The sequence below is a fragment of the Mustelus asterias genome, unplaced genomic scaffold, assembly GCF_964213995.1.
Source record: "Mustelus asterias unplaced genomic scaffold, sMusAst1.hap1.1 HAP1_SCAFFOLD_3768, whole genome shotgun sequence".
Taxonomy (NCBI): domain Eukaryota; kingdom Metazoa; phylum Chordata; class Chondrichthyes; order Carcharhiniformes; family Triakidae; genus Mustelus; species Mustelus asterias.
Window position 1 is genome coordinate 12,501 of NW_027593713.1, and position 14,339 is coordinate 26,839.

At 65.1% G+C, this 14,339-nt stretch overlaps 1 protein-coding gene across 1 annotated transcript in view; it reads left to right on the forward strand.

Moving 5' to 3' along the window:
• The window catches only part of LOC144490768 (NF-kappa-B inhibitor delta-like), a gene marked incomplete at both ends in the record, with an annotated part of 16,330 nt that extends 2,905 nt beyond the window's left edge, over positions 1-13,425 (forward strand). The window contains 3 exons of the mRNA XM_078208473.1: positions 2,043-2,189; positions 3,711-3,762; positions 13,256-13,425. Of these exons, the coding sequence (XP_078064599.1) occupies positions 2,043-2,189; positions 3,711-3,762; positions 13,256-13,425 (369 nt within the window). The remainder of the gene's footprint in view (positions 1-2,042; positions 2,190-3,710; positions 3,763-13,255) is intronic.
• Positions 13,426-14,339: the final 914 nt, after the last annotated feature.

Consider the following 14,339-nt stretch of genomic DNA (forward strand, 5'->3'; position numbering starts at 1 on the left):
GTTTGGGGGTGCAAGGGAGGGTGGGGGTGTGTTGGGGGGTACAGGGGAGGGTGGGATGGTTTGGGGATACAGGGGAGGGTGGGGTGGGTTTGGGGGTACAGGAGAGGGTGGGGGTTTGTTGGGTACAGGGGAGGGTGGGGGTTTGTTGGGTGCAGGGGAGGGTGGGGTGTGTTTGGGGGTGCAGGGGAGGATGGGGGTGTGTTGGGGGGTACAGGGGAGGGTGGGGGTGTGTTGGGGGTACAGGGGAGGGTGGGGTGGGTTTGGGGGTACAGGGGAGGGTGGGGGTGTGTTGGGGGGTACAGGGGAGGGTGGGGGTGTGTTGGGGGTACAGGGGAGGGTGGGGGGGTGTTGGGGGTACAGGGGAGGTTGGGGGTGTGTTGGGGGGTACAGGGGAGGGTGGGGGTGTGTTGGGGGGTACTGGGGAGGGTGGGGGTGTGTTGTGGGGTACAGGGGAGGGTGGGGTAGGTCTGGGGGGTGTGGGGAGGGTGGGGTGTGTTTCGGGGCTATGGGGAGGGTGGGGGAGTGTTGGGGGGTTCAGTGGAGGGTGGGGGTGTGTTGGGGGGTACAGGGGAGGGTGGGGGTGTGTTGGGGGGTACAGGGGAGGGTGGGGGTGTGTTGGGGGTACAGGGGAGGGTGGGGGTGTGTTCGGGGTACAGGGGAGGGTAGGGGTGTGCTGGGGGGTACAGGGGAGGGTGGGGTGTGTTGGGGGCTACAGGGGAGGGTGGGGGTGTGTTGGGGGGTACAGGGGAGGCTGGGGGTGTGTTGGGGGGTACTGGGGAGGGTGGGGTATGTTTGGGGGGTATGCGGAGGGTGGGGGTGTGTTGGGGGGTACAGGGGAGGATGGGGTAGGTTTGGGGGTATGGGGAGGGTGGGGGTGTGTTGGGGGGTACAGGGGAGGGTGGGGTGGGTTTGGGGGGTACAGGGGAGGGTGGGGTGTGTTGGCGGCTACAGGGGAGAGTGGGGGGGTGTTGGGGGCTACAGGGGAGGGTGGGGGTGTGTTGGGGGGTTCAGGGGAGGGTGGGGTGGGTTTGGGGGGTACAGGGGAGGGTGGGGTAGGTTTGGGGGGTATGGGGAGGGTGGGGGTGTGTTGGGGGGTACAGGGGAGGATGGGGTAGGTTTGGGGGGTATGGGGAGGGTGGGTGTGTGTTGGGGGGTACAGGGGAGGATGTGGTAGGTTTGGGGGGTATGGGGAGGGTGGGGGTGTGTTGGGCGGTACAGGGGAGGATGGGGTAGGTTTGGGGGGTATGGGGAGGGTGTGTGTGCGTTGGGGGGTACAGGGGAGGGTGGGGTAGGTTTGGGGGGTATGCGGAGGGTGGGGGAGTTTGGGGGGTACAGGGGAGGATGGGGTAGGTTTGGGGGGTATGGGGAGGGTGGGTGTGTGTTGGGGGGTACAGGGGAGGATGGGGTAGGTTTGGGGGGTATGGGGAGGGTGGGTGTATGTTGGGGGGTACAGGGGAGGGTGGGGTAAGTTTGGGGGGTATGCGGAGGGTGGGGGTGTGTTGGGGGGTTCAGGGTAGGGTGGGGGTGTGTTGGGGGGTTCAGGGGAGGGTGGATGTGTGTTGGGGTGTTCAGGGGAGGGTGGGGGTGTGTTGGGGGGTTCAGGGGAGGGTGGGTGTGTGTTGGGGTGTTCAGGGGAGGGTGGGGGTGTGTTGGGGGGTTCAGGGGAGGGTGGGTGTGTGTTGGGGGGTTCAGGGGAGGGTGGGGGTGTGTTGGGGGGTTCAGGGGAGGGTGGGTGTGTGTTGGGGGGTTCAGGGGAGGGTGGGTGTGTGTTGGGGGGTTCAGGGGAGGGTGGGGGTGTGTTGGGGTGTTCAGGGGAGGGTGGGGGTGTGTTGGGGGGTTCAGGGGAGGGTGGGTGTGTGTTGGGGGGTTCAGGGGAGGGTGGGGGTGTGTTGGGGGTTCAGGGGAGGGTGGGTGTGTGTTGGCGTGTTCAGGGGAGGGTGGGGGTGTGTTGGGGGGTTCAGGGGAGGGTGGGTGTGTGTTGGGGGACACAGGGGTGTGCGTTATGCTGCATTAACCAGTTGTGGGTTCTCCCTCTCCCCCAGACCCCCCTCCTGGTCGCTGTAACAGCCAATCAGGCCGGAGTTGTTTCCGATCTCATTGAACTCGGAGCTGATGTCAAAGCTGCAGATTTCAAAGGACAAAACTCGCTGCACCTGTCCGCGACATACGGATATCCCAGAATTCTACAGGTACAGGAACCCGAAAATTAACATCATTCACTCTGTATCTAACCCCGTGCTGTACCTGTCCTGGGAGTGTTTGATGGGGACAGTGTAGAGGGAGCTTTACTCTGTATCTAACCCCGTGCTGGACCTGTCCTGGGAGTGTTTGATGGGGACAGTGTAGAGGGAGCTTTACTCTGTATCTAACCCCGTGCTGTACCTGTCCTGGGAGTGTTTGATGGGGGACAGTGTAGAGGGAGCTTTACTCTGTATCTAACCCCGTGCTATACCTGAACTGGGAGTGTTTGATGGGGGACAGTGTAGAGGGAGCTTTACTCTGTATCTAACCCCGTGCTGTACCTGTCCTGGGAGTGTTTGATGGGGACAGTGTCGAGGGAGCTTTACTCTGTATCTAACCCCGTGCTGTACCTGTCCTGGGAGTGTTTGATGGGGACAGTGTAGAGGGAGCTTTACTCTGTATCTAACCCCGTGCTGTACCTGTCCTGGGAGTGTTTGATGGGGGACAGTGTAGAGGGAGCTTTACTCTGTATCTAACCCCGTGCTGTACCTGTCCTGGGAGTGTTTGATGGGGGACAGTGTAGAGGGAGCTTTACTCTGTATCTAACCCCGTGCTGTACCTGTCCTGGGAGTGTTTGATGGGGACAGTGTCGAGGGAGCTTTACTCTGTATCTAACCCCGTGCTGTACCTGTCCTGGGAGTGTTTGATGGGGGACAGTGTCGAGGGAGATTTACTCTGTATCTAACCCCGTGCTGTACCTGTCCCGGGAGTGTTTGATGGGGGACAGTGTAGAGGGAGCTTTACTCTGTATCTAACCCCGTGCTGTACCTGTCCTGGGAGTGTTTGATGGGGAACAGTGTCGAGGGAGCTTTACTCTGTATCTAACCCCGTGCTGTACCTGTCCTGGGAGTGTTTGATGGGGACAGTGCAGAGGGAGCTTTACTCTGTATCTAACCCCGTGCTGTACCTGTCCTGGGAGTGTTTGATGGGGACAGTGTAGAGGGAGCTTTACTCTGTATCTAACCCCGTGCTGTACCTGTCCTGGGAGTGTTTGATGGGGACAGTATAGAGGGAGCTTTACTCTGTATGTAACCCCGTGCTGTACCTGTCCTGGGAGTGTTTGATGGGGACAGTGTCGAGGGAGCTTTACTCTGTATCTAACCCCATGCTGTACCTGTCCTGGGAGTGTTTGATGGGGACAGTGGAGAGGGAGCTTGACTCTGTATCTAACCCCGTGCTGTACCTGTCCTGGGAGTGTTTGATGGGGACAGTGTAGAGGGAGCTTTACTCTGTATCTAACCCCGTGCTGTACCTGTACTGGGAGTGTTTGATGGGGACAGTGTAGAGGGAGCTTTACTCTGTATCTAACCCCGTGCTGTACCTGTCCTGGGAGTGTTTGATGGGGACAGTGTAGAGGGAGCTTTACTCTGTATCTAACCCCGTGCTGTACCTGTACTGGGAGTGTTTGATGGGGACAGTGTAGAGGGAGCTTTACTCTGTATCTAACCCCGTGCTGTTTTTTCTCTCAGGCTGTTCTGTGGAGCGGTGTCATTGTGAACATTGAAGCTCGGAACTTTGAAGGTGATTTTCTGTCTCTGTCTCAAATACGTGACCAACCCATGGCATCCGGGGGATTTCCCCACCCGGTAATGGGACGGGGGGGTCTGTGATTCCCCCGCACGGTGATGGGACGGGGGTCTGTGATTCCCCCGCACGGTGACGGGACGGGGGTCTGTGATTCCCCCACACGGTGATGGGACGGGGGGGTCTGTGATTCCCCCACACGGGGACGGGACGGGGGTCTGTGATTCCCCCACACGGTGATGGGACGGGGGTCTGTGATTCCCCCACACGGTGACGGGACGGGGGTCTGTGATTCCCCCACACGGTGACGGGACGGGGGGGTCTGTGATTCCCCCACACGGTGACGGGACGGGGGTCTGTGATTCCCCCACACGGTGACGGGACGGGGGGGTCTGTGATTCCCCCACACGGTGATGGGACGGGGGGGTCTGTGATTCCCCCACACGGTGACAGGACGGGGGGGTCTGTGATTCCCCCACACGGTGATGGGACGGGGGGGTCTGTGATTCCCCCACACGGTGACGGGACGGGGGGGTCTGTGATTCCCCCACACGGTGATGTGACGGGGGTCTGTGATTCCCCCACACGGTGACGGGACGGGGGGGTCTGTGATTCCCCCACACGGGGACGGGACGGGGGGTCTGTGATTCCCCCACACGGTGATGGGACGGGGGGGTCTGTGATTCCCCCACACGGTGATGGGACGGGGGTCTGTGATTCCCCCACACGGTGATGGGACGGGGGGGTCTGTGATTCCCCCACACGGTGATGGGACGGGGGTCTGTGATTCCCCCACACGGTGACGGGACGGGGGTCTGTGATTCCCCCACACGGTGATGGGATGGGGGTCTGTGATACCCCCACACGGTGACGGGACGGGGGGGTCTGTGATTCCCCCACACGGTGACGGGACGGGGGTCTGTGATTCCCCCACACGGTGACGGGACGGGGGTCTGTGATTCCCCCACACGGTGACGGGACGGGGGTCTGTGATTCCCCCACACGGTGACGGGACGGGGGTCTGTGATACCCCCACACGGTGACGGGACGGGGGTCTGTGATACCCCCACACGGTGACGGGACGGGGGTCTGTGATACCCCCACACGGTGACAGGACGGGGGTCTGTGATTCCCCCACACGGTGATGGGACGGGGGTCTGTGATTCCCCCACACGGTGATGGGACGGGGGTCTGTGATTCCCCCACACGGGGATGGGAAGGGGGGGTCTGTGATTCCCCCACACGGGGATGGGACGGGGGGGTCTGTGATTCCCCCACACGGTGATGGGACGGGGGGGTCTGTGATTCCCCCACACGGGGACGGGACGGGGTGTCTGTGATTCCCCCACACGGGGACGGGACGGGGGTCTGTGATTCCCCCACACGGTGACGGGACGGGGGGGTCTGTGATTCCCCCACACGGGGACGGGACGGGGGGGTCTGTGATTCCCCCACACGGTGATGGGACGGGGGGGTCTGTGATTACCCCACACGGGGACGGGACGGGGGGGTCTGTGATTCCCCCACACGGTGACGGGACGGGGGTCTGTGATTCCCCCACACGGTGACGGGACGGGGGGGTCGGTGATTCCCCCACACGGTGACAGGACGGGGGTCTGTGATTCCCCCACACGGTGATGGGACGGGGGTCTGTGATTCCCCCACACGGTGATGGGACGGGGGTCTGTGATTCCCCCACACGGTGATGGGACGGGGGGGTCTGTGATTCCCCCACACGGGGACGGGACGGGGGGGTCTGTGATTCCCCCACACGGTGACGGGACGGGGGTCTGTGATTCCCCCACACGGTGACGGGACGGGGGGGTCTGTGATTCCCCCACACGGTGACGGGACGGGGGGGTCTGTGATTCCCCCACACGGTGATGGGACGGGGGGGTCTGTGATTCCCCCACACGGTGACGGGACGGGGGTCTGTGATTCCCCCACACGGTGACGGGACGGGGGGGTCTGTGATTCCCCCACACGGGGACGGGACGGGGGGGTCTGTGATTCCCCCACACGGTGATGGGACAGGGGGGTCTGTGATTCCCCCACACGGGGACGGGACGGGGGGGTCTGTGATTCCCCCACACGGGGACGGGACGGGGGTCTGTGATTCCCCCACACGGGGACGGGACGGGGGTCTGTGATTCCCCCACACGGTGACGGGACGGGGGTCTGTGATTCCCCCACACGGTGACGGGACGGGGGGGGTCTCTGATTCCCCCACACGGTGACGGGACGGGGGTCTGTGATTCCCCCACACGGTGACGGGACGGGGGTCTGTGATTCCCCCACACGGTGACGGGACGGGGGTCTGTGATTCCCCCACACGGGGACGGGACGGGGGTCTGTGATTCCCCCACACGGGGACGGGACGGGGGTCTGTGATTCCCCCACACGGTGACGGGATGGGGGGGTCTGTGATTCCCCCACACGGTGATGGGACGGGGGGGGTCTGTGATTCCCCCACACGGGGACGGGACGGGGGTCTGTGATACCCCCACACGGTGACGGGACGGGGGGGTCTGTGATTCCCCCACAAGGTGATGGGACGGGGGTCTGTGATTCCCCCTCACGGTGTTGGGACGGGGGTCTGTGATTCCCCCACACGGGGACGGGACGGGGGTCTGTGATACCCCCACACGGTGACGGGACGGGGGGGTCTGTGATTCCCCCACACGGTGATGGGACGGGGGTCTGTGATTCCCCCTCACGGTGTTGGGACGGGGGTCTGTGATTCCCCCACACGGTGATGGGACGGGGGTCTGTGATTCCCCCACACGGTGACGGGACGGGGGTCTGTGATTCCCCCACACGGGGACGGGACGGTGGTCTGTGATTCCCCCACACGGGGATGGGACGGGGGGGTCTGTGATTCCCCCACACGGGGATGGGACGGGGGTCTGTGATTCCCCCACACGGGGACGGGACGGGGGTCTGTGATTCCCCCACACGGGGATGGGACGGGGGTCTGTGATTCCCCCACACGGTGATGGGACGGGGGTCTGTGATTCCCCCACACGGGGATGGGACGGGGGTCTGTGATTCCCCCACACGGGGACGGGACGGGGGGTCTGTGGTTCCCCCACACGGTGATGGGACGGGGGGGTCTGTGATTCCCCCACATGGTGACGGGACGGGGGTCTGTGATTCTCCCACACGGTGATGGGACGGGGGTCTGTGATTCCCCCACACGGTGACGGGACGGGGGTCTGTGATTCCCCCACACGGTGATGGGACGGGGGTCTGTGATTCCCCCACATGGTGACGGGATGGGGGGTCTGTGATTCCCCCACACGGTGACGGGACGGGAGGGTCTGTGATTCCCCCACACGGTGACGGGACGGGGGGGTCTGTGATTCCCCCACACGGGGATGGGACGGGGGGGTCTGTGACTCCCCCACACGGTGACGGGACGGGGGGGTCTGGGATTCCCCCGCACGGTGACGGGACGGGGGTCTGTGATTCCCCCACACGGTGACGGGACGGGGATCTGTGATTCCCCCACACGGTGACGGGACGGGGGGGTCTGGGATTCCCCCGCACGGTGACGGGACGGGGGTCTGTGATTCCCCCACACGGTGACGGGACGGGGATCTGTGATTCCCCCACACGGTGACGGGACGGGGGGGTCTGGGATTCCCCCGCACGGTGACGGGACGGGGGTCTGTGATTCCCCCACACGGTGACGGGACGGGGGTCTGTGACTCCCCCACACGGTGACGGGACGGGGGTCTGTGATTCCCCCACACGGTGACGGGACGGGGGTCTGTGATTCCCCCACACGGTGACGGGACGGGGGGGTCTGTGATTCCCCCACACGGTGACGGGACGGGGGTCTGTGATTCCCCCACACGGTGATGGGACGGGGGGGTCTGTGATTCCCCCACACGGTGATGGGACGGGGGTCTGTGATTCCCCCACACGGTGACGGGACGGGGGGGTCTGTGATTCCCCCACACGGTGACAGGACGGGGGGGTCTGTGATTCCCCCACACGGTGATGGGACGGGGGGGTCTGTGATTCCCCCACACGGTGACGGGACGGGGGGGTCTGTGATTCCCCCACACGGTGATGTGACGGGGGTCTGTGATTCCCCCACACGGTGACGGGACGGGGGGGTCTGTGATTCCCCCACACGGGGACGGGACGGGGGGTCTGTGATTCCCCCACACGGTGATGGGACGGGGGGGTCTGTGATTCCCCCACACGGTGATGGGACGGGGGTCTGTGATTCCCCCACACGGTGATGGGACGGGGGGGTCTGTGATTCCCCCACACGGTGATGGGACGGGGGTCTGTGATTCCCCCACACGGTGACGGGACGGGGGTCTGTGATTCCCCCACACGGTGATGGGATGGGGGTCTGTGATACCCCCACACGGTGACGGGACGGGGGGGTCTGTGATTCCCCCACACGGTGACGGGACGGGGGGTCTGTGATTCCCCCACACGGTGACGGGACGGGGGTCTGTGATTCCCCCACACGGTGACGGGACGGGGGTCTGTGATACCCCCACACGGTGACGGGACGGGGGTCTGTGATACCCCCACACGGTGACGGGACGGGGGTCTGTGATACCCCCACACGGTGACAGGACGGGGGTCTGTGATTCCCCCACACGGTGACGGGGGGGTCTGTGATTCCCCCACACGGTGATGGGACGGGGGTCTGTGATTCCCCCACACGGTGATGGGACGGGGGTCTGTGATTCCCCCACACGGGGATGGGAAGGGGGGGTCTGTGATTCCCCCACACGGGGATGGGACGGGGGGGTCTGTGATTCCCCCACACGGTGATGGGACGGGGGGGTCTGTGATTCCCCCACACGGGGACGGGACGGGGTGTCTGTGATTCCCCCACACGGGGACGGGACGGGGGTCTGTGATTCCCCCACACGGTGACGGGACGGGGGGGTCTGTGATTCCCCCACACGGGGACGGGACGGGGGGGTCTGTGATTCCCCCACACGGTGATGGGACGGGGGGGTCTGTGATTACCCCACACGGGGACGGGACGGGGGGGTCTGTGATTCCCCCACACGGTGACGGGACGGGGGTCTGTGATTCCCCCACACGGTGACGGGACGGGGGGGTCGGTGATTCCCCCACACGGTGACAGGACGGGGGTCTGTGATTCCCCCACACGGTGATGGGACGGGGGTCTGTGATTCCCCCACACGGTGATGGGACGGGGGTCTGTGATTCCCCCACACGGTGATGGGACGGGGGGGTCTGTGATTCCCCCACACGGGGACGGGACGGGGGGGTCTGTGATTCCCCCACACGGTGACGGGACGGGGGTCTGTGATTCCCCCACACGGTGACGGGACGGGGGGGTCTGTGATTCCCCCACACGGTGACGGGACGGGGGGGTCTGTGATTCCCCCACACGGTGATGGGACGGGGGGGTCTGTGATTCCCCCACACGGTGACGGGACGGGGGTCTGTGATTCCCCCACACGGTGACGGGACGGGGGGGTCTGTGATTCCCCCACACGGGGACGGGACGGGGGGGTCTGTGATTCCCCCACACGGTGATGGGACAGGGGGGTCTGTGATTCCCCCACACGGGGACGGGACGGGGGGGTCTGTGATTCCCCCACACGGGGACGGGACGGGGGTCTGTGATTCCCCCACACGGGGACGGGACGGGGGTCTGTGATTCCCCCACACGGTGACGGGACGGGGGTCTGTGATTCCCCCACACGGTGACGGGACGGGGGGGTCTCTGATTCCCCCACACGGTGACGGGACGGGGGGGTCTGTGATTCCCCCACACGGTGACGGGACGGGGGTCTGTGATTCCCCCACACGGTGACGGGACGGGGGTCTGTGATTCCCCCACACGGGGACGGGACGGGGGTCTGTGATTCCCCCACACGGGGACGGGACGGGGGTCTGTGATTCCCCCACACGGTGACGGGATGGGGGGGTCTGTGATTCCCCCACACGGTGATGGGACGGGGGGGGTCTGTGATTCCCCCACACGGGGACGGGACGGGGGTCTGTGATACCCCCACACGGTGACGGGACGGGGGGGTCTGTGATTCCCCCACAAGGTGATGGGACGGGGGTCTGTGATTCCCCCTCACGGTGTTGGGACGGGGGTCTGTGATTCCCCCACACGGGGACGGGACGGGGGTCTGTGATACCCCCACACGGTGACGGGACGGGGGGGTCTGTGATTCCCCCACACGGTGATGGGACGGGGGTCTGTGATTCCCCCTCACGGTGTTGGGACGGGGGTCTGTGATTCCCCCACACGGTGATGGGACGGGGGTCTGTGATTCCCCCACACGGTGACGGGACGGGGGTCTGTGATTCCCCCACACGGGGACGGGACGGTGGTCTGTGATTCCCCCACACGGGGATGGGACGGGGGGGTCTGTGATTCCCCCACACGGGGATGGGACGGGGGTCTGTGATTCCCCCACACGGGGACGGGACGGGGGTCTGTGATTCCCCCACACGGGGATGGGACGGGGGTCTGTGATTCCCCCACACGGTGATGGGACGGGGGTCTGTGATTCCCCCACACGGGGATGGGACGGGGGTCTGTGATTCCCCCACACGGGGACGGGACGGGGGGTCTGTGGTTCCCCCACACGGTGATGGGACGGGGGGGTCTGTGATTCCCCCACATGGTGACGGGACGGGGGTCTGTGATTCTCCCACACGGTGATGGGACGGGGGTCTGTGATTCCCCCACACGGTGACGGGACGGGGGTCTGTGATTCCCCCACACGGTGATGGGACGGGGGTCTGTGATTCCCCCACATGGTGACGGGATGGGGGGTCTGTGATTCCCCCACACGGTGACGGGACGGGAGGGTCTGTGATTCCCCCACACGGTGACGGGACGGGGGGGTCTGTGATTCCCCCACACGGGGATGGGACGGGGGGGTCTGTGACTCCCCCACACGGTGACGGGACAGGGGGGTCTGTGATTCCCCCACACGGTGACGGGACGGGGGGGTCTGTGATTCCCCCACACGGTGACGGGACGGGGGGGTCTGGGATTCCCCCGCACGGTGACGGGACGGGGGTCTGTGATTCCCCCACACGGTGACGGGACGGGGATCTGTGATTCCCCCACACGGTGACGGGACGGGGGGGTCTGGGATTCCCCCGCACGGTGACGGGACGGGGGTCTGTGATTCCCCCACACGGTGACGGGACGGGGGTCTGTGACTCCCCCACACGGTGACGGGACGGGGGTCTGTGATTCCCCCACACGGTGATGGGACGGGGGTCTGTGATTCCCCCACACGGTGACGGGACAGGGGGGTCTGTGATTCCCCCACACGGTGACGGGACGGGGGTCTGTGACTCCCCCACACGGTGACGGGACGGGGGTCTGTGATTCCCCCACACGGTGACGGGACGGGGGGGTCTGTGATTCCCCCACACGGTGACGGGACGGGGGGGTCTGTGATTCCCCCACACGGTGACGGGACGGGGGTCTGTGATTCCCCCACACGGTGACGGGACGGGGGTCTGTGACTCTCCCACACGGTGACGGGACGGGGGTCTGTGATTCCCCCACACGGTGACGGGACGGGGGGGTCTGTGATTCCCCCACACGGTGACGGGACGGGGGTCTGTGATTCCCCCACACGGGAATGGGACGGGGGGGTCTGTGATTCCCCCTCACGGTGATGGGACGGGGGTCTGTGATTCCCCCACACGGTGATGGGACGGGGGGGTCTGGGATTCCCCCACACGGTGATGGGACGGGGGTCTGTGATTCCCCCACACGGGGATGGGACGGGGGGGTCTGGGATTCCCCCGCACGGTGACGGGACGGGGGTCTGTGATTCCCCCACACGGTGACGGGACGGGGGTCTGTGATTCCCCCACACGGTGACGGGACGGGGGGGTCTGTGATTCCCCCTCACGGTGATGGGACGGGGGTCTGTGATTCCCCCACACGGGGATGGGACGGGGGGGTCTGGGATTCCCCCGCACGGTGACGGGACGGGGGTCTGTGATTCCCCCACACGGTGACGGGACGGGGGTCTGTGATTCCCCCACACGGTGACGGGACGGGGGGGTCTGTGATTCCCCCGCACGGTGACGGGACGGGGGTCTGTGATTCCCCCACACGGTGATGGGACGGGGGTCTGTGACTCCCCCACACGGTGACGGGACGGGGGTCTGTGATTCCCCCACACGGTGATGGGACGGGGGGGTCTGTGATTCCCCCACACGGTGACGGGACGGGGGTCTGTGATTCCCCCACACGGTGATGGGACGGGGGTCTGTGATTCCCCCACACGGGGATGGGACGGGGGTCTGTGATTCCCCCACACGGTGACGGGACGGGGGTCTGTGATTCCCACACACGGTGACGGGACGGGGGTCTGTGATTCCCCCACACGGGGATGGGACGGGGGTCTGTGATTCCCCCACACGGTGTTGGGACGGGGGTCTGTGACTCTCCCACACGGTGACGGGACGGGGGTCTGTGATTCCCCCACACGGTGACGGGACGGGGGGGTCTGTGATTCCCCCACACGGTGACGGGACGGGGGTCTGTGATTCCCCCACACGGGAATGGGACGGGGGGGTCTGTGATTCCCCCTCACGGTGATGGGACGGGGGTCTGTGATTCCCCCACACGGTGATGGGACGGGGGTCTGTGATTCCCCCACACGGGGATGGGACGGGGGGGTCTGGGATTCCCCCGCACGGTGACGGGACGGGGGTCTGTGATTCCCCCACACGGTGACGGGACGGGGGGGTCTGTGATTCCCCCACACTGTGACGGGACGGGGTCTGTGATTCCCCCACACGGTGACGGGACGGGGATCTGTGATTCCCCCACACGGTGACGGGACGGGGGGGTCTGGGATTCCCCCGCACGGTGACGGGACGGGGGTCTGTGATTCCCCCACACGGTGACGGGACGGGGGTCTGTGATTCCCCCACACGGTGATGGGACGGGGGTCTGTGACTCCCCCACACGGTGACGGGACGGGGGTCTGTGATTCCCCCACACGGTGACGGGACGGGGGGGTCTGTGATTCCCCCACACGGTGACGGGACGGGGGGGTCTGTGATTCCCCCACACGGTGACGGGACGGGGGTCTGTGATTCCCCCACACGGGGATGGGACGGGGGTCTGTGATTCCCCCACACGGGGATGGGACGGGGGTCTGTGATTCCCCCACACGGTGACGGGACGGGGGTCTGTGATTCCCACACACGGTGACGGGACGGGGGTCTGTGATTCCCCCACACGGGGATGGGACGGGGGTCTGTGATTCCCCCACATGGTGACGGGACGGGGGGGTCTGTGATTCCCCCACACGGTGACGGGACGGGGGTCTGTGATTCCCCCACACGGTGTTGGGACGGGGGTCTGTGATTCCCCCACACGGGGATGGGACGGGGGTCTGTGATTCCCCCACACAGGGACGGGATGTTTGTCCAGCGCAGAGGGAGGATTGAGTGACTAATCGCTCTGTCTTGTGTCTCCGAGGTCTGACAGCTTTACACTGCGCTGTGAAATCTCACAATGCCACGGTGAGGAAAGTGAGGGAGATGGAGCAGAGGGTGGTGGCGATCCCGGCAGAGTTACACACACAGCTGGAGGAGAGACTGCAATGTATTAACCTCCTACTCAATATGGGGGCATCTGTATTCACCCAGGTAACCAGGCTGGGGGTGGAGGGTAAATCCTGACAGTACAGGGGAGAATCCCCTCTGCCCTGTTTCCAACAGTTACACTGCAATTAGTATAACCAGCGAGGGAGCCCGCTGACAGTGCGGCACTCCCTCAGCACTGACCCTCTGACAGTGCAGCACTCCCTCAGCACTGACCCGCTGACAGTGCGGCACTCCCTCAGCACTGACCCTCTGACAGTGCGGCACTCCCTCAGCACTGACCCTCTGACAGTGCGGCACTCCCTCAGCACTGACCCTCTGACAGTGCGGCACTCCCTCAGCACTGACCCTCTGACAGTGCAGCACTCCCTCAGCACTGACCCTCTGACAGTGCGGCACTCCCTCAGCACTGACCCTCTGACAGTGCGGCACTCCCTCAGCACTGACCCTCTGACAGTGCGGCACTCCCTCAGTACTGACCCTCTGACAGTGCAGCACTCCCTCAGCACTGACCCTCTGACAGTGCGGCACTCCCTCAGCACTGACCCTCTGACAGTGCGGCACTCCCTCAGCACTGACCCTCTGACAGTGCGGCACTCCCTCAGCACTGACCCTCTGACAGTGCAGCACTCCCTCAGCACTGACCCTCTGACAGTGCAGCACTCCCTCAGCACTGACCCTCTGACAGTGCGGCACTCCCTCAGTACTGACCCTCTGACAGTGCGGCACTCCCTCAGCACTGACCCTCTGACAGTGCGGCACTCCCTCAGCACTGACCCTCTGACAGTGCGGCACTCCCTCAGTACTGACCCTCTGACAGTGCAGCACTCCCTCAGTACTGACCCTCTGACAGTGCGGCACTCCCTCAGTACTGATCCTCTGACAGTGCGGCACTCCCTCAGTACTGACCCTCTGACAGTGCGGCACTCCCTCAGCACTGACCCTCTGACAGTGCAGCG